Source organism: Dermacentor albipictus, chromosome 4, assembly GCF_038994185.2.
Source record: "Dermacentor albipictus isolate Rhodes 1998 colony chromosome 4, USDA_Dalb.pri_finalv2, whole genome shotgun sequence".
Lineage (NCBI taxonomy): Eukaryota > Metazoa > Arthropoda > Arachnida > Ixodida > Ixodidae > Dermacentor > Dermacentor albipictus.
The window spans coordinates 176,563,953-176,586,889 of NC_091824.1; the positions used below are offsets into that span (position 1 = coordinate 176,563,953).

Here is a 22,937-nt window from a genome sequence, read left to right on the forward strand (position 1 = left end):
AAGGCTTTCGCCTTCGTACGTGTATATCTTCGGCGATAGCTAAGGACACTTGTTTTTTTATTCTAGCGATGATGGCAGCGTAATTTTTTAAGGGTACGTTTCAGGTTACATTTTTCATTCTAATAAAGTAAAGGAATTCTAAGGTTACGTTACTGTTCTATTGATGTTATATTAATGCATAACCATTCAAAACCGCTGTAACCGATTATCTTTTGAAATGACTTGAATTTCTGTGTTCTTTCTTTTTATTTTATTTGCTGCTATTTCTGCCTACTATCTTATTGCTGTCCTCATAGGTTTGAATGTTTTTGATGGTTTGTAAACCATGTACCCATCTCCTCATAATTCCCATTGGGCCCCGAGGATAGGATAATAAGCAAAAAAAAAAATGCCTGTAAAATGGACTGTACGTGGTGTTCCGTGTACTATACATTTTTTTTTTATACCTGGTAAATACGTGCACATTTCTTTTTATGTCTGATATACGTGAACAAAAATAGGAAACAGATATTTCATTTAAGCGTAACAAAGATTTTATTCATGCATAACAACAGTCAATCGCAGGCATATAAGACAGCCCCAGATGAGATAATTATTTATTTATTTATTTATTTATTTATTTATTTCGTGTACCCTCAGGGCCAGAGGCATTAAAGAGGGGAGTGGTTACATCAAATACAAAAAAAAAGTACAGTGCAGCAAAATAGTTAATAGTACAGAAATACATGGTTCTCGGTTATACAATGTTATTTGAGTGTTCCTGGAGTGCTGGTCAATAAAAGTAAATACGGTACAGGCAGTGCAGTAATACAGTGTTCCGGTAATACAAAACAAAAACAGTAATACAATTGGTAGTACAAAAACACGAATGAAATGCTCCTGTTTATACAATGCTATCTAATACTGCCGTGAAGTGCTGATAATCAACAATAGTAGCGGTGGAGGCTGGTAGGCGATTCCACTCGGCAGATGTTCGCGGAAGGAATGAATGAGACATGACATTGGTTTGGCATAATGTAATTCCAACTTTGTTATTGTGATCTAACCTTGATGAAATGTATTGAGGAGGGGAGATTAGTTCGTCGCGAAGTGAAGGATGATGAAATATCTTATGAAAAAGTGAAAGTCTAAGGCCTTTACGGCGAGAGGCTAAAGATGGCAAATCAAGGTTTAATTTCATTACAGAAATGCTGGCAGTTCGGTTATAATTAGAAAAAACGAAACGAGCAGAGTTATTTTGTACCATTTCTAAAGAGTGAATTAGGTGTTTCTGAAAGGGATCCCAAACTGCTCCGGCGTACTCTAGTTTTGAGCGGACTAGTGACTTGTATAACATTAATTTTAGGGAAGACGGTGCCTTAGTAAAATTGCGTTTTAGGTATCCCAGCATGCGGTTAGCATTTTTAATTACGTAAGAAGCGTGCATGGACCACGAGAGGTTTCTAGTAATATGGACACCAAGATATTTGTAGGAGGAAACAGGGTCTAAGGGGTGATTATTAACGCAGTAAGAAGGAAGCTGGTTAGAAGTTCTGGACACGCGCATAAATTTACATTTTTTGATATTTAATTCCATTGACCATGATTGGCACCAAGTAGAAATAGCGTTAAGGTCGGATTGAAGAGAAGATATATCAGTGTCACATATTATTTCCCTGAAGATTACGCAATCATCGGCGAATAAGTGAATGTTAGAGGAAACACAAGAGGGTAGATCATTTATGTAAATTAAAAAAAGGAGGGGACCAAGTACCGACCCTTGAGGTACGCCGGACTGTACTCTGCTCGGTTGAGAGTTTGAGTCATTAGCAAAGACAAACTGTGAACGGTTAGAAAGAAAGCACTCAAGCCATGCAAGCAGTCTGGGATCAATGTTAATTCGATGCAGCTTAAACATTAGAAGGTTATGGCACACTTTGTCAAACGCTTTCGAAAAGTCTAAAAATATACAGTCGGCAGTTGAAGAGCGGTCAAGAATGACGTTTAGCTTATGCGTAAATAAAACTAGTTGTGTTTCACATGAATATGTCTTGCGGAAGCCATGTTGCGATGGTGAAAAAAATGAGTTAGTTTCAAGAAAGCTAGCAAGATTAGAGGCAAGTATATGTTCTAACATCTTACATGGAATGGAAGTGAGCGAGATAGGGCGGTAGTTATATGGAGAATGCTTGTCACCCGACTTATGGAGTGGGATCACCTTCCCAATCTTCCATTCATCAGGCAAAGAACCCTTATCTAGCGACTGTTGGAAGATCATTCCTAGGAAAATTGAAGAGTAACAGCTAGTGCTTTTCAAAAATTTCGCGTTTATTAAATCGTGTCCTGGAGCCGAAGATATTTTTAAAGATGAGATAATTGGTACGATGCCTGCTGGTTCAATGATTATGGGAAACATTGCTTGGTAATCGTAGTCGTGCGTGGATGGAAGAGTAATGTGTGTAGTTGATGAAAAGTTGTGCATGAAAACATCGTTAAGCGCGGACGCACATTGATTAGTGGGAATAACATTTCCAGAGCTGTCGATTAAGGTTATCATGTCGTCCGCCTTGGGGTTAATGACGCGCCAGAATTTCTTGGTGTCGGTTTTAAGCATTAAAGGCAAGGTATTGCCAAGAAAGTGATCTTTGGCTTGTTTAAGTGCGGCAACATACTCATCTGCCGCCAGTTTGTATTTGGTCCAGCGGTTTGCGCTAGGTGAACGTTTGGCTAATTTGTGCAGGCGTTTCTTTTTATTAGACAGGCGCTTGAGACGGAGGTTGTACCATGGGGCGTTTAGATTACATGCAATGGTGCGCAGTGGGATGTATTTGTTTGTTAGTTCCGCAATTTTTGCAGCAAACATATTCCAGTTGGTCTGAACGGTACGGCTGTCGAAGTTGTTTATAAATACGTCTAGAAAAGCAGATAATTCGGCGTTGATTGCTTCAAAATTTCCTTTCGCATAGTCTCGAAAAGATTTGATTTTTTTACCGGATTTTGGCCGCAAAATATTTATGTCAAACGAAAGTGCTGAATGGTCGCTCAAGCCGGGTAAATAGGTGATGTCGGAAACTAGGTCAGGCCGCGATGTTAATAGGAGGTCAAGTGTGTTCTCAACGGATTCGGTAGTGCGTGTGGGTTGAGTAACAAGTTGTGAAAGTGAGAAGACAGAGCACATGCCTAAGAACTCATTGGCTAATGAAGAAAAAGGGTGTAAAGTTGGAGGTTCAGTATTGAAGTCGAGGTTTTGACGGAAGCCCGTCTGGTCGGGAGGCATCATGAAGAAGGGTAAAAAAGAAGGACACCGACCACTGAATGAATACAAGAAAAGACGTTTCGGCTCCCCTGACGGGAGCCTTGTTCACAATGAAATCAAGGGCGTGCGATACAATGTTTATATGGTTTTAAAATATGTTGTAAGCAGCGCGTGTAGATGGGAGGGAGGGTTCCGTCATTCCGGTTGAGGGTGTTATCTGTCATTTGGATTAGGAGAGATTCCAAGTGGTGTCTTGACGTCAAATTTCTTTCTTTTTCTAATATCTTCGCGTTATCCCAAGCAATCCTGTGGTCCAAGTCATCTGCATGCTCTGCCAAGGCGTTTGAGGCGACTTTTTTCTTTTTTCAGTTCAGTATTCCATATTATGTTCGGTAGATTAAAATCGCCAAGCAAAAATAAAGGTAATGTAGGATGACGAGATGTAACAATATTAATGATATCATGCATCTCATTTACGAAGTTAGATGAATAAGTTGGGGGGCGGTAACAAACACCAATGATTATCTTCTGGTGATTTATTTCCATGATGGCCCAAACTGTTTCGAGGTCAGTATTGACGTGAATACACTGAGATGGGATATCTTTAGAAATGGCTAAGAGCACGCCGCCTCCCTGACGCATTGTACGGTCACAACGATACAGTGAAAAATGTTGTGCGGTTTGAAGAATTTCGTTATCTTGAATCTGTGAATGTAGCCACGTTTCGGTAAGCACAAAGATGTCGGCGTTGCAAGTCTCCAAGGCAGATTCTAAGGAAGTGCGCTTATTCATGACGCTTCGAATATTTGTAAAGAAAACAGATACGATGCATGATTCTCGTGATTCTCGTCCACATCCCCTCACGTTTTCCTAACTGGGCACGTGCTGGGAATTTGCATGCCCACCGTTATCTCGTGGTTCATATGGCGCATGCTCGTTGACGGTGTCTGTTGCCGGGTCATAGACGAACTGTTTTTTATTCATTATTAGTTTGGTGTACCTTAACTGGAAAGGGCATGGTTGGGGCTGGCCTTTAGCGTACTCAATTTGTTTTTTACGGACGTGACGGGTGGCGGGCGAAAAATCTTCGGAGGTAGAAATACCCTTTTCTTTCAGCTGTGCGCGCAAAGAAAGTACTTTGTCTTTTATTTTCGTGTTGGTGAATTTAACTACAATTGGGCGACACTTATTAGGCGTGTAGTGACTAATGCGATGAGCACGTTCGATTGCCGTGTCAGGCAGGCTGTCGATTACACCAGTTAGTGCTTCTCTTATGCGTGATTCGGACTGTTCCCACGATTCCCGAGAGTCACGGATGCCATGAAATATGAGGTTGTTGCGTCGCGATCTGTCCTCGAGTTCGTCAACGCGCATTAGTAAAGAGTCAAGCCGAGTTGTTTGGGCTTGAGTCGACGCCTGAATGCCAGTCATTTCATCATGGAGATTGTCTAAAACGTTTGTTTTTTCTTCAAGGTTGTCTAATCTTTTCTGGATACATTCCATTTTGGTCTCGATGTTCTTTTGACCAACCTTAATGGCCTTGACGTCGTTAACCAACTCGGCCTGACCCTTAGCAGATTGTACAGAACGAGCCTGAAGGTCTTTTAACAGCCGGAAAAGAACTTCCGTCTGCTCAGAAGGATTTGATGGCAAATTCTGCAGCTCGAGTAATGCCTCAGTACGCGTAGTAGGACCGGGATTAGTTTCCACGTCACCTGAGCACAATAACAGCAACGCCATAGAAAAACAATCTGCGACAATTTCACAGAGCACTTGTTGGCACGGAAGCAATAGCAAAAATGGGTCGTCACTTTTCTTAGCATAAAGCGGAAAGTTTTTACAGACCTGCGAAGTGCAAAGGTGCGTTGTATGAGCCATGGTGCTCCAAATGCTGCTTCCGTGCCAACTAAACGGACTGACGCTCGGACAGCCGCTTAAGTTGCCACTGCGATGTGACGACATGGTTGACGATGATGGTGCGCAGAAGGCTGGGCGCGGTAGTCGTAGTGGGTCGATGTGGAGATAGTTGCCGGTCTGCTGGTAGATTGTGGCCTTGCTTGATAGTAGTAGCGGTTGCGAAGGGTCATACTCCGAATACGCTGTGCACGGATACAGCAGCAGCAAGAACGTGAAGATCGCCTGCGAAGTGCAAAGGTGCGTTGTATGAGCCATGGTGCTCCAAATGCTGCTTCCGTGCCAACTCAACACATACATGATTCATGTATGCACACATACATGAATAGATCGCGCAGTGACGCAGTTTCAGGAGCTTCTGCCGTTGCCTTTGCGCTTCCCTCTCTTTGTTGATGCCTTTTACAAAAAAAAAAAAACGAAACCTCAAGAAAACAAAGAACTTTGCAACTGCTGTCAAAAGCTGGTTTTTCATGCTCTGGGCACCCTGGTTGAGGAAAGGCCAGCTGTCTGCAGCTGACCTGAAAAATCAGCTATACTCGCTACATGTAACTTGTTTTTGCTGAAGAACACAGTAAAAGCATCTTCCCCGGCCTTCACAGCGGTTGACGTCTGACTAAGGTAGACAAGCAAGGCCTCCATTGTCAAAATGGGAAGTGCAATAATGAAGCAGTGTCTGTACTAGCTTCAGCTTTACTTACGCAAAGGAAGCCTGCACAATGTGGTCAAGAATTTTGGGCAGTAATCTATCGTGCAACATAACCTGCAGTATAGTAGATCAAAGCACTACTGCTCGTTTTTTCTTTCTTTTTTCCCTGGTACTCAGGAAAAGTAAGCTGAATGCTTAGCAAACTCAGTAAATATCGTGGGTATAGCTTAGGGTTACAGGCGTGGTCACGATGGAAGAATACTTCCACCGTGGGCGTGTTTTATCGCGGGGAATCTCGTGGACAACGTCATTCACGGTGATAGAGAACGCGCGCTCGACTAAGCTGTTTTCGAACTGTTTTTCACAAACCGCAGCAGTTGGTGCCGGCCTTCTGTCCGTTCTCCTGATCATTCTTGCCCATTCAGCTGCCGCTTCGTATCAGATGGTAGAGTGAACAAGGATACACGCCCTTTGTTCGAGCGGTAACCACTTCCACACAACGGCACAAAGCAGGTCCTCACATTGCACTGTCTCAGCTTCGGCATTTTTTCACCGCCGCCGCATAGTTCTCGCAATGACAGGCACACGAACATAACAGCCACGCACTCACTCTTTGACAACACCAAGCACAAACACGCAACGCTGTAATAACACTGAAAAGCAAATACATAAACCGACGCAACAACTGCGAAACTGATATGCGAAGCAGACGACACGCGCAGTCTGCACCCACCCGTGTGGCAGCGACCTCTGCCGGCCATCGTGGGCATTCATTGCAGGCGGCGCCACGCTCGTCCATTGAAAAGAGCTGGTGCACGGCACACTAGCCGGTATATTCTAGGCACTATAGTACAGGTTTCGGATTGGCGTCCTGTTGACTGGCGAACTAGCCTACAAGTATTTTTTGGCAGTTTTGGTTTCATTCCCAGCGTAATTGCTATAACCTGCAGTGGGACATTGCAACGCAAAGCTCTCTGCCTTTGTTATGTTGCTCAAAGTGGCGAGAGCGTGCTGGGACGATGTTTGTGTCGCGGTGTGGCGTCGAAGCGCTCAGCAGAAAGCGACAGCATCATAAACGTTGAAAGAACATGTTTTGACCGTTTGGACCTGGGTTTGTTAAGTGAGTTAGGCTGGCGCTGTAGGGTTACGTGCTTTATGAAACTTGAGAATAGGAAAAATAAGGCACTATTAATACAAGACATAGGCAGTTATACTTCTAGTGGCTGGACAATCAAATTTTATTGAAGGCTTTATTATGCATTGCTCGTTTATGTGCTCATTGAAATGCGTGTTTTAGGACTTTGAGAACACAAACTTAATTGTGGTAGGAAAGGTTGCTGCTTCCTGGCTGTAGTCTTGTGTTGCAAAATGGTAAGTGCAAACCTACGTCATAACGCTTCGGAAGCGGTACGTCAATATAAGATATAATGAAGCATACTCGCAGGATGGATGGATGGATGAAAAACTTTATTATACTCGCAGGAGGCCACAAACATCTTAGCTAGAACTGCAGCAGATCTGCTTAGGAGTGCTTGAAGATGTTCATCAATCGTGACAGCCGACGCAGCCTTTCGAAAGAGCGAGAGATTTCGCAAGTACAGTCGACTCCCGTTAATACGAAGAAGTTCACGGGGACCGCAAAAAACTTCGAATTAAACGAGCTTCCAATTAAGCACAACACACAAAAAAACAGCACTTTATTTGCGGCGAAATCGAGTATTTTCTCTAAGAAAAATAGTCGGTCATCTTGCCGAATCGCGCTGCTGAAAGCAATTTCTACAGGCTGTAGATGTGGCGGAACGCTTCTTCCGCGTTACCTTCAGCGGCAAAGAAGCGCTCCACGAGAGCAAGGCCCGCAGCTACATCGGCCGCCTTAGGTTGCGGCTCGCCTTCAACGTCATAGTCGCTTTCCTGGGGCCGAATAATCTCTACAATTTCGCTATCCGTCAGCGCACCGCCCGTTTCGACCGCCTTGTCTACGGCGACGTCATCTTCAAAATTGACGTCCCCGAGAGCATCACCAAAATCAGTGCCGTCAAGCTCGCTTGTTGACGCTTCCTGCGCTGAAATTTCAGAGGCATCCTCCGAAGAAGCTGCCACAAAACCGCAAGCCCTGAAGCAGTTTGCGATTGTTTCTTGCTTCACACGATCCCATGCTCGCGCCAACATGTGGATGGCACTAAGCAGGCTCACCTCGTACTTTGTGGAGCTATCCATACACAAAATCATGCGCTCGAGGAGGCGCCGCCTGTACAGGACTTTAACATTCTCGATGATGCCTTGGTCCATTGGCTGCAAACCGGCCGTTGTGTTTGCAGGCAAAAATGCGAGGCGTATTGCACTCAAGGCTGGCACATTCACGTGAGCACTGCAGTGATCGACAAGGAACAACACCTTGCGGTTCGAAGCAGCAAACTTGCGGTCCAATTTGCTTATCCAGCTCTTGAAGATTTCGGCCGTCATCCACGCTTTTTTTTCGCCTCATAGTCCACAGGCAGCGTCTTCACGCCTTTAAAACATCTCGGCTTCGCGGCTTTCCCGATCACAAGTAACCGACATCGTTCCGTGCCAGTCATGTTTGCCGCGATCAGCACCGAAACTCTCTCCTTGCTGCGTTTGCCCCCAGCACAGTCGTCGTCCTTGAATGTCAGGGTCTTCTCTGGTAGAAGCCGATAGAAGAGTGCAGTCTCATCTGCATTGAAGATGTCTTCCGGTCTGTATTCGGCGAGATATTCACGCAGCTTTCCGCCCTTCCACGTGGCGCATGTTTCCTGGTTGCACCTAAACCTAAGTACAGCGGTGTTTTTGCCTCCATCGAAATGCGGCCGCTGTGGCCGGGATTCGATCCCGCGACCTCATGCTCAGCAGCCCAACACCATAGCCACTGAGCAACCACGGCGTTCTTTTTTTTTTTAATTTGGAACACTCGCACAGCAAGATCTCAATTTTGTGGTTTCGATGCGTTGACCAACGACCCTGGTTGACCCTTGGAGTGCGCGGCGTCGCTTCTTTGACTCGGAAAGCGGATCCAGCCTCGTCGATGCCTGCTTTTCGCAAAAAAAAAAAAAAGAGTAACACGTGAAAGCACCTCATTTCTGATAATTGTTACCGCGAAATGTCCTCTGCATGGACATGTCACATTTGCGCGACGCGCTCTTAAAGGCATACTGTGAGCTTGCCTTGGTGTCTAATCAAACGTTAAGACATGCAATTTCACAGATAAATGTTTTCTTTTTTTTACACATAGTTAGCGACTGTTTCTCACGTTTTCCGTGATCTAACAGACAAAATTTAATTCCTAATTGCAGCCATCCATGGTCCGCGAAATGCGTACGGGAGAGTTGGTACCTCTGTACAGTGGTGTAGCCAGCAGAAGTTTCGTTCGGGGCTGGGGGGCTCACGTTGCAGCTCGGCCTCCTCCTTGTAAAGTTTGTCAACGGATAAAATACGTGGGTAATAACTGCATTGCCATTGCCAAAGATGCTGGAAACGAATTCTTAAACGCTATGCGCTGTTAAAGGGACCCTGAAACGATTTTGGCGATTTTCTGCAAACGTACTGAGTCGTTAGAGTAGGTCCTTCTGATCATTAATTGACACATCTAAGTGTTCTGCGTAAAGCGTGTAATTTATTATAAGGTTTTAAAAATGCACATCGCTCTCGATCGCAGCGCACTGCTCGGCGGAATTTTAAGCCGCCCCTACCCATATGATGCAAATAACCCATATGACGTCACATGGGCGAGATATCTGATTGGCTGACCAGGGCGCGCGGTCGATAATTTTTCCAACTTTATGGTGAACAAATGATGCTCGTAATAGTTGGAATGTTAGTTACTTTGTTTTTGTAAAAAGAAAATAACTTAAAGAGAATACACAAGAATAGTTTTTTAGTACACTTGAGCACTTCCGGCACACAGCAAGTGTCGTCTGCTTGTGTTACAACGTGCGCAGTCTTTGACGAGAGCTCCGCCGTCAGTGTCGATCAGTCTTTTCGTGAGCACGATGAATCACCCTTGTTGCGCTGTGGGCTGCAGACGTAGCGACTGGGAAGATGTGAAGTTGCGAAATCGTGTCTCTCTGCATGGCAGCATACGAGCGAACTGGCTGCTGCGCATCGGACTGCGGCTATCCGATAGGCGCCAGGATTTGCGCGTTTGTGGCCGTCACTTTACAGCGGAAGATTACTAACGCAATAGCGTTTCGCAAGTCCGGTATTAGGGCAAACACAAGCGCAAGGGGACAGGGTCTGGTCGCTTGACTGCGCCGGGATGAGCCATGAGATGAGCAGAAAGGTAAATGTGAATGGTCTGCACGGTGCAGCCACCTGGTGGCACAGAGCTCAACCATACACAGTAGCAGCAACGAAGTGCATTCTTCTTTGCTGCTGGTGTGTATTTTTCGCAGGAGTGTAATCATCAACACGTTGTTCTTATAAATGTTTAAAATGTTTTACACTTGGTTAGAGCAATATTAGCGCTTCGTTTAACTGGTTAAGCGCTGCGCCAACAAGTGTCTGGACAGTGCAGACCAATCAGCCTGCTCACGTACGCCTACTCTGAAGTTCCTTCATCAGCTTGAGTTTATGCCTCCAGTCATTTGCCGAAATGACCAGCTTGCCTGTGGTTACCGGAATACCGGCCACCTTCGGCGCTACGACAGAATGCTCGCAACGCACGCTGCTTCGATGGCTCTCGGTCGACGGCCAAGCGGCCAGCGGAGAGGTCTCGCGCGGGAGGAGGCGTGCTCCAACAACCGGAAGTAGACGATGTGACGTCGCATAGTGACGCAGGACCAGTGAAGGCGGAGCTTAGCGCCGCTCGCTCGGCGAGCGAGTTGAGGAGGAAAGGCATGGCTAGGGAGGAGGGTAACTTCTAATCGCTTGTAACTCCATTAATACGTAACGCTTCACTTAAATTGTGGTGCGAATGTTCGACTTAAGCTGTACCCTATGCGCCTACAAAATTTGTCCGAACCGTTTCAGGGGCCCTTTAATACAAGAAAAATATGTATTTTTTCATAAAGGAATAAAGTCGTATTTCCCAAATATTGTGCCCGAAATAAATTATATCAATGCTTCCATGCTTTTTGCCTATTTAATAGACAAAAAACATGGAAGTGGGCATACTGGAGCAGCAGGGATGCCATAAAGCCGTTCCTTTTCTTGGTGCACTTCACTGCACTCGCATCGGGGCGGATCAGCTGCCCGGCGGTGACCAGCCGACTTGCTGTGACGCTTTCAGCTTTGCACAACGCAACTGCCTCGCCGGACCAACTTCACGGAACTGGAATGGCGTCATCCATATATGATGCATTGTCAGGCATAATGTCCTGCTTTGGCGTCTAATGCTCGATGCGTGATACCGGAAATGTTCATCTACGCACGAGTTCTGCTTCCTCATATTGATGCTTCACTACCGTCAGTGTCATCACACTTACCCGACTATATAAAACGCCAGCTGCTAGCTGAACCTCCCAGTGGGCATGTTGGAGCAGCAGGGATGCAGCCAGCCATAAACCGTTCCTTTTCTTGGTGCAGGTTGGTGAAACTTTTTATTATTGTAAAAAAATCGAACAATGTGTTTTTGCTGCTCCCGCCATGCCCCAGTGTTATTACACCATTACTTCTGTTTGTTTCAATGTTATCAAACTGCTAATATTGTGTGCGGACATAGAAGAAAACCCTGGACCTGATTACCTGAATTTACCACCGGAGTTACCAGTTGTTGCTAAAACTATTGTTGCACATGTTGACTCTCGTCATGATGAACTAAGCATAATGTTTGACGTTAACGCTAGACTTGCCATCGTAGAGGACCACGTAAACAACTTAGATGAGTGCCAAACTAATGACCCGCAACTTGTAGTTGCGGACACAGTTCGCGAAGAAGGTGGCGAACTTCGGAGCAGGACGTAGACGATACCGAAGACCGCGCACGCAGGCAGAACCTAATCTCTTACGGTCTCGCTGACTCGTCATGACAAGTGAATCCTGGGCTCAATCGGAAGAAAAAGTTAAAGCTCTTGAATGCAGTTATCATCTGACAGTATATCTCGAGCCCATAGATTAGGAGCATACGTAGCTGCTAAATGTCGACCAATAATTGTAAAATTTACAAGCTTTCAAACAAAAGATGCTATATTTTCTAGTAGGGACAACCTTAGAGGATCAGATGCAAGCATTTCTGCAGACTTCTGCAAGGCAACACGTAATTGCCAAAAGAAACTTCGAGTATGGCAAGGCAAGCGGAGAGCCCTTTTCCTTGCGACACAATAGGAGGTTCATCAACAAAAAATGCTTCATGTACTCATCGCAAACCGATACTGTGTGCAAAATTTCCCAGGTTGCAGATCGTTCTCGTCAATTGCTTCCGCGTCAAGGCAGGACAAGAGGGGCGTGCCCACCGTGGGCAACGTGTCTTTTGTCCTTACGAACATTAGACGTGCCATTCACGAAAGAGATGATTTGTCTTCTATCATTGATGATTGCGCTGTAGATGTGGTTGTACTGACAGAAACTTGGTTTTCAAGTAAAATCGCTGACAGTGAAATTTTACACTGTCACAATGATAATAAATTCCTTAGTTCTGATCGAAGCGAAAGAAAGAAAGAAAATTTTTTAATTACCATGTAAACCTTACGGGACATGTCGCAATTTACAAGTTCTAGGCGATGTCTTTGAATGCCACCCGCCGTGGTTGCTTAGGGGCTATGGTGTTGGGCTGCTAAGCACGAGGTCACGCGATCGAATCACGGCGGCCACATTTCGATGGGGGCGAAAACACCCGTGTACTTAGATTTAGGTGCACGTTAAAAAATCCAAGGTGGTCGAAAATTCCCGGAGTACCTCGCTACGGCGTATACCTCGTAATCTGACCGTGGCTTTTGTACGTAAAACCCCATAATTTAATTCCTTTTTTTCGCTTTGAATAAAGATTACAGGGTGTGACTTGGCGTAAAGGTACGAAGTCTTTATTCCCACAGCCTCGGAGGCCTCGATCCAACACGCGCAGGACGTGGCGCTGCCCCTCCATTGCGGGCTCCTCCTCAACGCACGACCCAAGAGGAACGGACGCTAGGGGGACCCGGCGGGAGAGCTGGCGGCCGCCTCAGGACCGAAACAGAACGCTCGGTCGGTCACTTTGAATGCCGTGTCCACTTTAAGCGAGCTCTGAGGATGACGTCAATGTAGAGATATGCGTTCCCTACGTTTGCGACGAAATGCATTGGTGGTCGTAATTATTTTTCTTCCATATATAAAATATGTTTTGTTAAAAACGTAAGCGGTACAATAGTTCAATTTTACTGCAAGTATGACAGCGCGTATCCCAGAACTGCTGCTAGCTTCAAAATTTGCTCGGAGTGTATGTGCCTTGTGAAATCAATCGCTTCAGTCTGTGTATTGCAATATATGCACTAAAGTAATTAGTTAGAAAGGTGATTATGGAATTTTTGTTAATGAGTCAATTATCCATTATGATTTTCAGTGTAAGTACTGTCCGCCTCTTCGGCTAATCCAATAGAATAAGTAAATTAGTGTCATATGCCATAGGCAATTTACGCTATTATAAGACATCCGGTAATTTTGTCTATGATTACAGGCTTGCCATGCATACCCGAGTAGAACTTTTATACCAAAGATACCGCGTGAAGGGAACGTGTAACGCGCCCCATCGTAACATGTGGCTGCACCGAGCTGACGAACGTTTAGTTGCATTTCTAAATTAGGATCGCTTGAGTCTGAGAGGATCTATCTATCTATCTATCTATCTATCTATCTATCTATCTATCTATCTATCTATCTATCTATCTATCTATCTATCTATCTATCTATCTATCTATCTATCTATCTATCTATCTATCTATCTATCTATCTATCTATCTATCTATCTATCTATCTATCTATCTATCTATCTATCTATCTATCTATCTATCTATCTATCTATCTATCTATCTATCTATCTATCTGTCTATCTATCTATCTGAGCGAGCATTTCTATGCTTTGTCAGGATTGGGGGCTCAATCCCATCGCTCGTGATCCGTTGTCAAGATTGGAGTCCGGCATGAATTCGAAGGTAGCTGGCCCATGCCGTCGTCCAACTTATCCACGCTGAGGACGTTGATGAAGGGAAGAACTGCTTCTCATCGAGAACGAGGAATACGGGTTTATTTACAGTATTTAAATCAGTCTAACATGACTGCTTGAGAAAAGTGTATCAGTCTAACATGACTGCTTAAGAAAAGAGTGTCAGTCCAACATGACTGCTCAAGAGAAGTGTCCCGAGCATTCGCACCACAGCAGTTTTTAAACACTCGGTCCGCCCGCGATACAAGGTGACAAGAACGTTCGTTTACTCATTGTAAACTCGCCGCCGCCCCGCAGGACGGTTTACGCACACAAAGGCACACACATTCCGATGTCCGGAGCCGACGTCAGAGGGGAGCCGTTCCGGGTAGCTCGGAGCCATGGTGGGTAGCTCGTTGTCCTGCGTCCCGGTCGGCGCGTGGGAAGCAACAAAAAACGGCTTTCCCGCGGCAGCTCGCGCACGCGTAGCAGATCAGGTCTGCGCTGGGGAGTTCGGGTACAATAGTTCGCCCGCCAAACTCATTCCGTCACAACGGCGATGGGGCTAGAGGATGGCGGCGGTTTTCAGCACAAAGTCCGCTTCATCGAACGCATCCTAGCTGAAGCGACGGAGAGTGGGGGATGCGCGTCTTGTTCCCCAGTCGTAATTGGGTGACAATCCTGCATTGCAGCTCGCCATTCTTAACAGCTTACCCAACGAGAAAACCGTCCGCCCGTCCAATTAGACGATCGCTTTCACGATAGGGCCCGCAGCAGCGGGCGAATTCACATTCGTGCTGGCTCTCGCTTGCACGCAAGCTAAGCGGCGAGGACGCAACGCTTACGAAGCTCGACTCGCCGCCATCGCAGCTCGCTTTCACGATTGGGGCCCGTGCGCCTCGCTTCAATCGCAGGCCGCTTTCGAGGAAAGGCCCGCGCGATACGCAGCCGCTGCCAGAGTGTGCATCGCGATTTAAATGGTTCGACGCGGATGGATAAGGCGCTAACGAGTGATAACGGCTTATAATGATCGGAACGCCATTCGTGCGCCTGCCGCCGCCACCTGCAGTAGTTTTCTTGCGTCACGATTCACCTTGCGCCGCCGTCCGCAGCAGTTCGTGTGGCCACATCGGTGGCGCTATTACTGGTAGGATCAGGATCCACAACATTCATAATGACAGTGCGCTGCGTGGAGATAATTGGCACCAAGTCCCAGAGGAGTTCAGCGCGACTATTTCTTTGTTCAGGGTTATGCTTGCAGCTTTTGAGCAATCCAACCTCTGCTGACAAAAATATCCGTCATGCAAGTTGTTTTAAGTGCGCTCAATTAGTAAACATGAGCGAATGACTTTGACAATTAGCGACTTTGCTATACTGTGCCGAGCACCCGTGTAAGGCACAGGTTTTCAGAATCCGCATGCCAGTCTATTTAAACCTTGCGATTGTGATGAAAAATAAAGCCAGAAACATTGCGTATTTAATTCCTTCATTAGAAGAGTCACCGATTCACATAAATCATGATACGGAATCGTGTTGTACTTTAAAGGAATCATTAACCGACGGATTTTGTTATGGTCATATCTACTAATATTAAAGAAACTCGTACTATGACGCCAGAATGAAACAACTGTACAGTCTCGCCGTCACATATAGAAATTGCACGATCATCTTATGGACGTGCATTTACTTGGTCTGTGAATTTTGCAGAGGTGCACACGTACGCACATACAGCTCGCCCCCTTTGTACGGCCCTTGTGTCTGTGCTGGTTTCGCTGGCTAAAGAAATCCCGCCGGGCCAGTTTGCACGCTGCCGTTAATTGATGCTTCATTTCTTGCTTTTATTTTATCAGCGCTTCATGGCATAGCTGGTGATATGTTGCTCTCCTATAGCGATTTCCTCCAAAGCTCTTAGCGGGATGTAAGCAGAAAGTGCAATTTTAAGGTTGTTACAAAGCACAGCGCCATGCATCGTTCTGTATACCGCGTTGCCGCGACGGTCTCCGGCACAAATCTGGTCGGCGCATGCTCGCTGCGCCAGTTGCACGCAAACGTCGGAGACGGCAGCGTCGAGCGGCATACGGTGAACACGTTCCGGCGAGCATCTGCGAGGCGTCTGAATAATTACACTCAGCTGTGTGCGCCTACTCGCAGGTAGCGTCAAGCGCGAAATCAGAGGCTTGTAGCACTGCACCAGCAACCTCAAGCGCTCGTAAACAGAACGATGTGTGAGGGAGCTGTTGTTCCCTGTGATGTTCCTATAAGGATAGGCCATTGTTATCGGAAAACTAATTATTTGGAAGACAGAAAAGGTCATTTCTTGAAATGCCATAGACACGCGGAAAGGTAGTTTACAAGTGCCTGCATTTCATCAGGCAACATTTATGTTAACCCGAAGTCACGTTTTTGTTGCATGGCGGATTATGTGCTCCGATATGCATGATGTTTTATTTCTCGCTGCACCAAACTTATAATAATTGTCTGTGGTACTTCTAAATCTTTCGAGCTAATTGGAGATAAATTTCAAAGTATCCAACGAAATGCATTGGCGTTCCAAGTAGTTTGTGCTTCAGGGCATGAAACAGCGTTTCCTTGAAGATTAAGTCCTTGAACAACCGTGCATTGTTACCGCAAGTTTGACAGCGCATATCTTGAAACCAGTGCATCTTCAGAATTCGTTCCAAGTCGATATGCCTTACATACTGACTATCTACAATTTGTAGATTGAAATATGTTAAGTAAAGTAATCAACAGGGTGTCTACCAACCGAGAAAACCGGGAATTCCCAGGGATTTTGAAAGTCTAGAAATACTGAGGGAAAGCTCAGGGAATTTGTGCTTCTATCAGAGAAAATTAGCTGCCACCTTATTGAAAGGGAACGAAAGTCGCGGTAATGCTGGCTCGAGTCACACAGAGGAATCGTAACGAATCGTCTTTGACGCCGTGTCGTCAGCTGGAGAAGTTGCCAATGTGCAGTCAACGACCGACTTTCCGGACGCCCGATAATGCGGACGGCTTCGTAGCACCACCACGTACCACATAGAGTCAATGTATAGGAACGTCTGAAATTCCAGATGCAAGAACCTTTCGTCGTCAGATTTTTCCAACTTTTTGCCGTGATCACAGGTCCGAGACGGTATTAATCAATGCAGTGCATAGAGGATGTACTGACCAAAGCCGCCACCGCCGCAGGCACTAACGTCGCAACGCTAGGCCTACCTACTTTGACATTCGCTAATAAGCTTCTTGCCATTCTGTGCCGTATTTTTCATTAAAAGAATTCGCTGCTGTCAGCACCGACTCCGCCTTTGTGGTCCTCGCGATTGGCGTCGAAGCTTGGAAAGCACGGCGCGTTGCATAAGCCGGTTCCCGAAAGTCATGTTCGCCTCTATACAAAAATATTACGCGGTGAAGCATACGCAAAAGTATTGCGGTGAAGCATAAGCGTGGGAAGGGGCAATCGTCACGGCTCACAGTATTACTCCTTAACTATACACGCTTGCACCCCCCATACGAGCACCGATATGTCTAGTAAGTGTATTGGCAGGCCCTTGGAGCTGTTTAGGATGTGCCTGTGGCGACTTGAGCTCTTAAGGGCAGTGAAAGACATGCATTCATTTTTGCGAACTGCCCGATTTTTCTCACATTTCCGCGGCCGCCCAGAAAACGGGACGTTGACTGCACAGCTGACCGACGGGATGCTGGCCGCGAGGCGAACGCGTGGCTCCTGTGAGCTCGAAAAGCGCTTTCCGGCCGAGATGCAGGTGAGCCTCTGTTCAAACCCAAGTACATTCTTTAGAGCAGCGAAACACAACACTGAGGCCTTATGTCAGGGCACATCGTTCTCTTTGTAGCAGCGCAAAGGGACACGGCACAAAAGGAAGAAACACGACAACACGGCACGGGCGCCCTTGTACGATGAATCAACTCGCCCGCCTTGCTGTCTTGCTTCAGTATGTGTCAGGACGTTGAGGTTTACTTACCAGCTGCTGAGAGAGAATCTCACTAGTGACAAGGTTCGCACCTTATACCAATGAGCTTGCTCTTAGTTGTTTGAAATAGCTAATGTTCGAAAATAATGGTTTGTGCATGCATATCCATTTTATTCGTATTTGAGAAAGTTAGACTCGATTTAATTGCAATGGGTTTTACCATTTTTTTCCAAGATATTTTATTCGCTGTGCATATTACTAACCCCTCCCTTCTGTTTTCTTTTCGAATAAAATAAACACCGCTCCTTGATATTCAGACTGGATTAAGCCGTTCTTTTTATTTTTAACATGCTTACTACAAATTGAAAGCATCAGGCGACATAGTGCCCGCCCGTCTTGACATTGAACAAAGTTCTGTCAGTCAGGGAATTCTGCAAAGATACCCAGGGAGAACCTGGAAAACTCAGGGAATTTAGAGATGTCAACTTGGTATACACCCTGAATTAATAAGTAAATTAGCGTAATTATGTCAATGATTCAATTAAGCATTTTGATTTTTCGTAAAAATAATGGGCCGCCTCATCGAGTATTTTAGTACAAGCGTTAGGATTGTGCTACCTGCCAAAGACAATATTTAAAAATTTGGTTCAGTTAAAAAATGCCCTGTAGAATGACAACACACGCAATGGTGGGATTGCTGCTACAATTGCTCATATCTGCTACATTCCGTTAAAGCTACTCTAGGTTGACCCGCGCCGCACGATCTCTGAGGCCATGGCGAAGATGAATATTGGTTAGCGCCAGGTTGGCCAGCGAAGAGTGCCGTGACATCTGCCACTCATAAGGCTAAATGAGCTGAAAGTCACTGAGGTAATCTAATCCATAACCACGTGCCAGTACGTGCTCGCGCATCATGGAGGAAGGAACCTCCATGTCACGCATATGACCGCTCCGCCATTATGCTCTATGTGCCATAATAGCGGTTTATGCGTAGTTTATGGGCGCTATATATAACGTAAAACTATTCCAAACTTTTCTATTCCAATTCTGCAATCAGCCCTTCGCGATTGGTCGAAAACTTTTTTGGACCTGCAGCCCCACTTCACCTGTAGTCACGCGACGTCACGAAAACCGCGATAGCTCCCCATCTGATATGACGTGTACACACTGACTATTCATGATTTGACGGAACAAAAAAAAGTACTTATTTCTGATTCGACGTCTTTTCGCCGGTAGCCCTCGGCTATTGGGCAAAAGCTTTCGGGCTACACCCACTTCACCTGCCTGTAACGCGACGTCACAAAACCGCAAAATCTGACCGCATCGAACTGACGTGTAAGCATTAATATACTTACACGTCATTAATATTCAAAATGCATTAATATGCCGAACAAAACTGAATGTTCATCTGAATAGCCGCAGGTTTCCACGTTCCGAAAGGAATAAAAGATGGCTGCCTCCGATCACTCAGGGCACCTACTCGCTCCTAAAAAATACTTCTATCTCAACGAATGGTTCTGGAGTTACAAAACTCATTCGATCCAAACCTTTCCGCTAATGAAGATACAAAAATACGTATGCCGCACATACAGGACACACCTATCAATTTATTTATTTAAAGGCGCAAACAACATAATTGTACACACAATAGGACGTTCCATCAGTGTATTTTCTAAAGTCCAACTTCATTATCGTGGACCCAATGACCTATTCACCTTCTCCTGGCATCCTCGCTTCAATGGTAAGCTCAACCTACTTAGCGGTAGATTTAGCTTGCCGGTAACAGTACACTCATTTAAATTGAGACTAAACGTGGACTTGTGCAATGGACAAGACATATCGCTGCTTCAAACCTTTACGTTATTAAGATGCTTTCTATGTGCACTGGTGGGAATTGCCAAGAGCTTCGTAGCTGATTTTGTAGCCGTCAACAATAATTTTGAACGGTTATCGGCCGGACACTATTCGTGCGCATCAAAAATGGCTCCAGAGTACCGGCGCGCACCATTGCCTCTGTTCTCGATGAAGATAATCGACGTACGCAACATTCACGAACAAAATAAAACCATCTGCGGCCATGCTGAGTCAACCAGAGCGCTCGAAAACAGAAAACACTGGGCGTGCGGAGCGGTAAAGCGAGACACATAAAGGGCACAAAGAAACTGTCGCGGCAATAGTCACGTGGAATGCTAATAGCCAATGAAGCAATTCCACTTTCGCACTAAAGTCGTTCAGCTAGGCCGAGCTACAAGTCCGCTGCTTTATGAGCACACAAGGGTAAATGCAACACAGCAAAGCAGCTGATAACAATAAGCCATGAAGTTTCAGTTTGCTGAGTGCACCATTACACAGTGCCAAACGCGGGAAGTGAGAGTCGTCGGTTGAGGATGACCCATCGAGGCTACGTCGCCAGTACGAATGCGTGACGCACCACCAACGCATAATGAACCGAGCACGCACTACTACAGGCCCGAGAGAACATCCTAAACTACGCACGACCCGTTATTATGGCACAAAGATATTAATGGCGGAGCGCGATATGGAGGTTTCTGACAACCTATCAAGTCAATGCGACGCTATATGTAGCTGCCTGCACGTTGTAGCATGAAGTGGCATATGTGAAAGACATGCTGTAAAACGGTTTTTCGGCGTGGTATAAGTATGCTGTGCGTGAACTGTGACTGCGTTTACCTGAACAAAAGATGCATTTTCGAAGAGTGCTTGAAGCAGCACGTGTATGATGTGAAAACGAAAAATGACGCTTGCGATGTACTTGTGGAGGACTTGGCAGCCTCCATTGGCCTTCTTGTGTAAGGCTTTGGTTATCGCCAAGAATCTGGATTTCACATCAGTATCCCGGGTGCTTCCTATCTGACATAAGGCTGAATCGCAGCGATGGCATTATTCCGTCTGCACACGCACGATGCCTGGGTCGAATTTCTAACACATACTGTTTGCAAACAAAGCTTCCGTACAAATGAGGGGGAACTCTTATCAGTCATAAGCTATCAAATATCTTTATAACGACGTTGCAGGGAGAGCCGAAATTACTTCATTATATTCATTACTGCCCTTCACTGCAGTACATGCGTAATGAAGTGCACAAATTTGAACTTGCATAGAAGACAGCCTTGCGGCCAATAGAACAGCAAAAGAAATTTCGGCGTCACACAACTTAGCATCTGACACGATTGCGTTTACGATAGCTGCCTTCTTTTTCAGTTTAATGTCTTTCGTTTCCGCTTTCAGTTGGCTTCCATCGCGAGATGGCGACGCAGTTGAATAGGTTGCACGCTGATACAATCTCGACCGGGTGAGGTGGGCCTTTACCGCAAGAATCAGGAAACGACGACAAAGGCGGGCATCGCGATGATGAAAAAAAAGTAGAAAAGAATGTATTCACTTCATTGGTACACATGGTTGTGACTCTATCCAAAACTCGAGCGGTTCTGATTAGCACGAGGGCCAGGACGGCCTTAAATAACCCCTTGCGGTCTTGTGGTCGTCGATGTCTTCTTGGAAAACTTGGGTATCGAGCCTATGGAAGTATCAATGCGTTCGTCAGGTTCTGCCGTCGACGAGCTCCTACCCTCCGGGTTTTCTTCTCCCTGTCCTTCCCTTGTGTCTGCTCAGAAAATAAACGGGTGACGCTTTTTCGGGGAAGAGGGCAATCATGTTGACATGGGAACGCCCGCTTGAACGTTTTTCCCACTTGACAGGCGGATCATAACATGCCTAACACGGGGGCCAAGACGGCGTTTTAACCCCTTGCGGTCTTGTGGTATGTCGATGTCTTCTTGGAAAACTTGGGGAGCCTGTGGAAGTATCAATGCGTTCGTCAGGTTCTGCAGTCGAGGAGCTCCTGCCCTTCGGGTTTTCTTCTCTTCATCCTTCCTTTTGTGTCTGCTCAGGGCGTAAAGGGGTAACGCTTTTTCGGGGAAGAGGGCAATTATCTCATCATGGGAATGCACGCCTGAACGTTTCTCACACTTGACAGGTCGATGTCCAGGCTTATACAACAGCCTTTTCTGGGACGAGACAAATCCTCTTATCACGGGTACGTACGCCTGAATGTTTCGCACACTAGACAGGTCAATCACAACAACGCCGACAATGTTTCTCCCGTTCGTGCAGCACGTGCCACAGAGGGAGGCGTGGTCTCTGAGATTTCACCGGTGCAATCTCTAAGGCCACGCCTAGCTGCAATCACCTGCGCAGTGCCGCAGTGAGAGAAATTTCGATGGCGAAAATGAGCTTCTGCATGCTTCCGCGTAGCTACACGCAGTGGTGAGAAGGAACAGTGTTCGACGGCGCATTCAACACAAATACCCAAAAGTGTTGGCAACGAATGTATGCCGAACCCCGCCGAATGCGATTGAGCCTGCAAAGGTCTGGCGTTTCTTGTTTCGGAGACAAATCAAGTTTGTATTTCGGAAACAAATCAAGTTCGGCAAATCTACTAGCGGGATAAATTTACCTCGTTGATACAAGGTTATAAAACGTAGATATCTGCGGAGATTTCAAGGGGGATTTGACCTTGTCACATCCAACAATTAGTTATGTCACGTTTCGTTATAACGAAATTTCGCTGTAACATGTATTTGTTAATATCTTGTCTTACCTTCTAATTACAGGTGCCAAAGCTGAGCTCAAGCAACATTAGGAACAAGCTTCATTCTCTGTGGGTGCATCAGCCTGCGGAACTGTCTAAGCCAGCTCCCCGAATCATGAAGTGACCAATGTGTGAAAACAGACACAAAGCAAATCTGCAGAAGGTGCATTAGAAACATCTTGCTTATGTAGTAACATGGTGTTACTGATTTGATTTCTTTAATTTTTTTGAAATTTTTGACCACTTTAATGCTTCATTTGCGTTATCTTCTTCTTCTTCTTCTTCTTCTTCTTCATCATCATCATCATCATCACCATCATCATCATCATCCACCTGGTTACGCCCACTGTAGGGCAAAGGCCTCTCCCATGCTTCTCCAACTACCCCGGTCATGTACTAATTGAAACCATGTTGTCCCTGCAAACTTCTTAATGTCATCCGCCAACCTAACTTTCTGCCGCCCCCTGCTACGCTTCCCTTCCCTTGGAATCCAGTCCGTAACCCTTAATGACCATCGCTTATCTTCGCTCCTCATT

At 45.8% G+C, this 22,937-nt stretch overlaps 1 protein-coding gene across 2 annotated transcripts; it reads left to right on the top strand.

Moving 5' to 3' along the window:
• The first annotated feature begins 11,282 nt into the window (after positions 1-11,282).
• LOC135908658 (uncharacterized) lies at positions 11,283-22,557 on the top strand. Of its 2 annotated transcripts, XM_070538184.1 has the most exons (4): positions 11,289-11,333; positions 12,779-12,926; positions 21,787-21,846; positions 22,424-22,557. In XM_070538184.1, exons 1-4 carry the CDS (start codon positions 11,296-11,298, stop codon positions 22,523-22,525), a joined length of 348 nt encoding a protein of 115 aa, XP_070394285.1. In that variant the 5' UTR covers positions 11,289-11,295; the 3' UTR covers positions 22,526-22,557. The 2 variants fall into 2 exon arrangements, 1 of the variants encoding a protein (XP_070394285.1); XR_010566383.1 differs by lacking the exon at positions 21,787-21,846 and having other exon boundaries at positions 11,283-11,333; positions 22,424-22,540.
• Positions 22,558-22,937: the final 380 nt, after the last annotated feature.

Excerpts from the sequence above, each read along its gene's own strand:
- LOC135908658 (XM_070538184.1), top strand. The coding sequence starts at position 11,296 with ATGCAGCCAGCCATAAACCGTTCCTTTTCTTGGTGCAG. Across the intron at positions 11,334-12,778 it reads CGTTCCTTTTCTTGGTGCAG|CCTCGGAGGCCTCGATCCAA; the intron begins GTTGGTGAAACT and ends TTATTCCCACAG. Across the intron at positions 12,927-21,786 it reads GGACCGAAACAGAACGCTCG|GTCGATGTCCAGGCTTATAC; the intron begins GTCGGTCACTTT and ends CACACTTGACAG.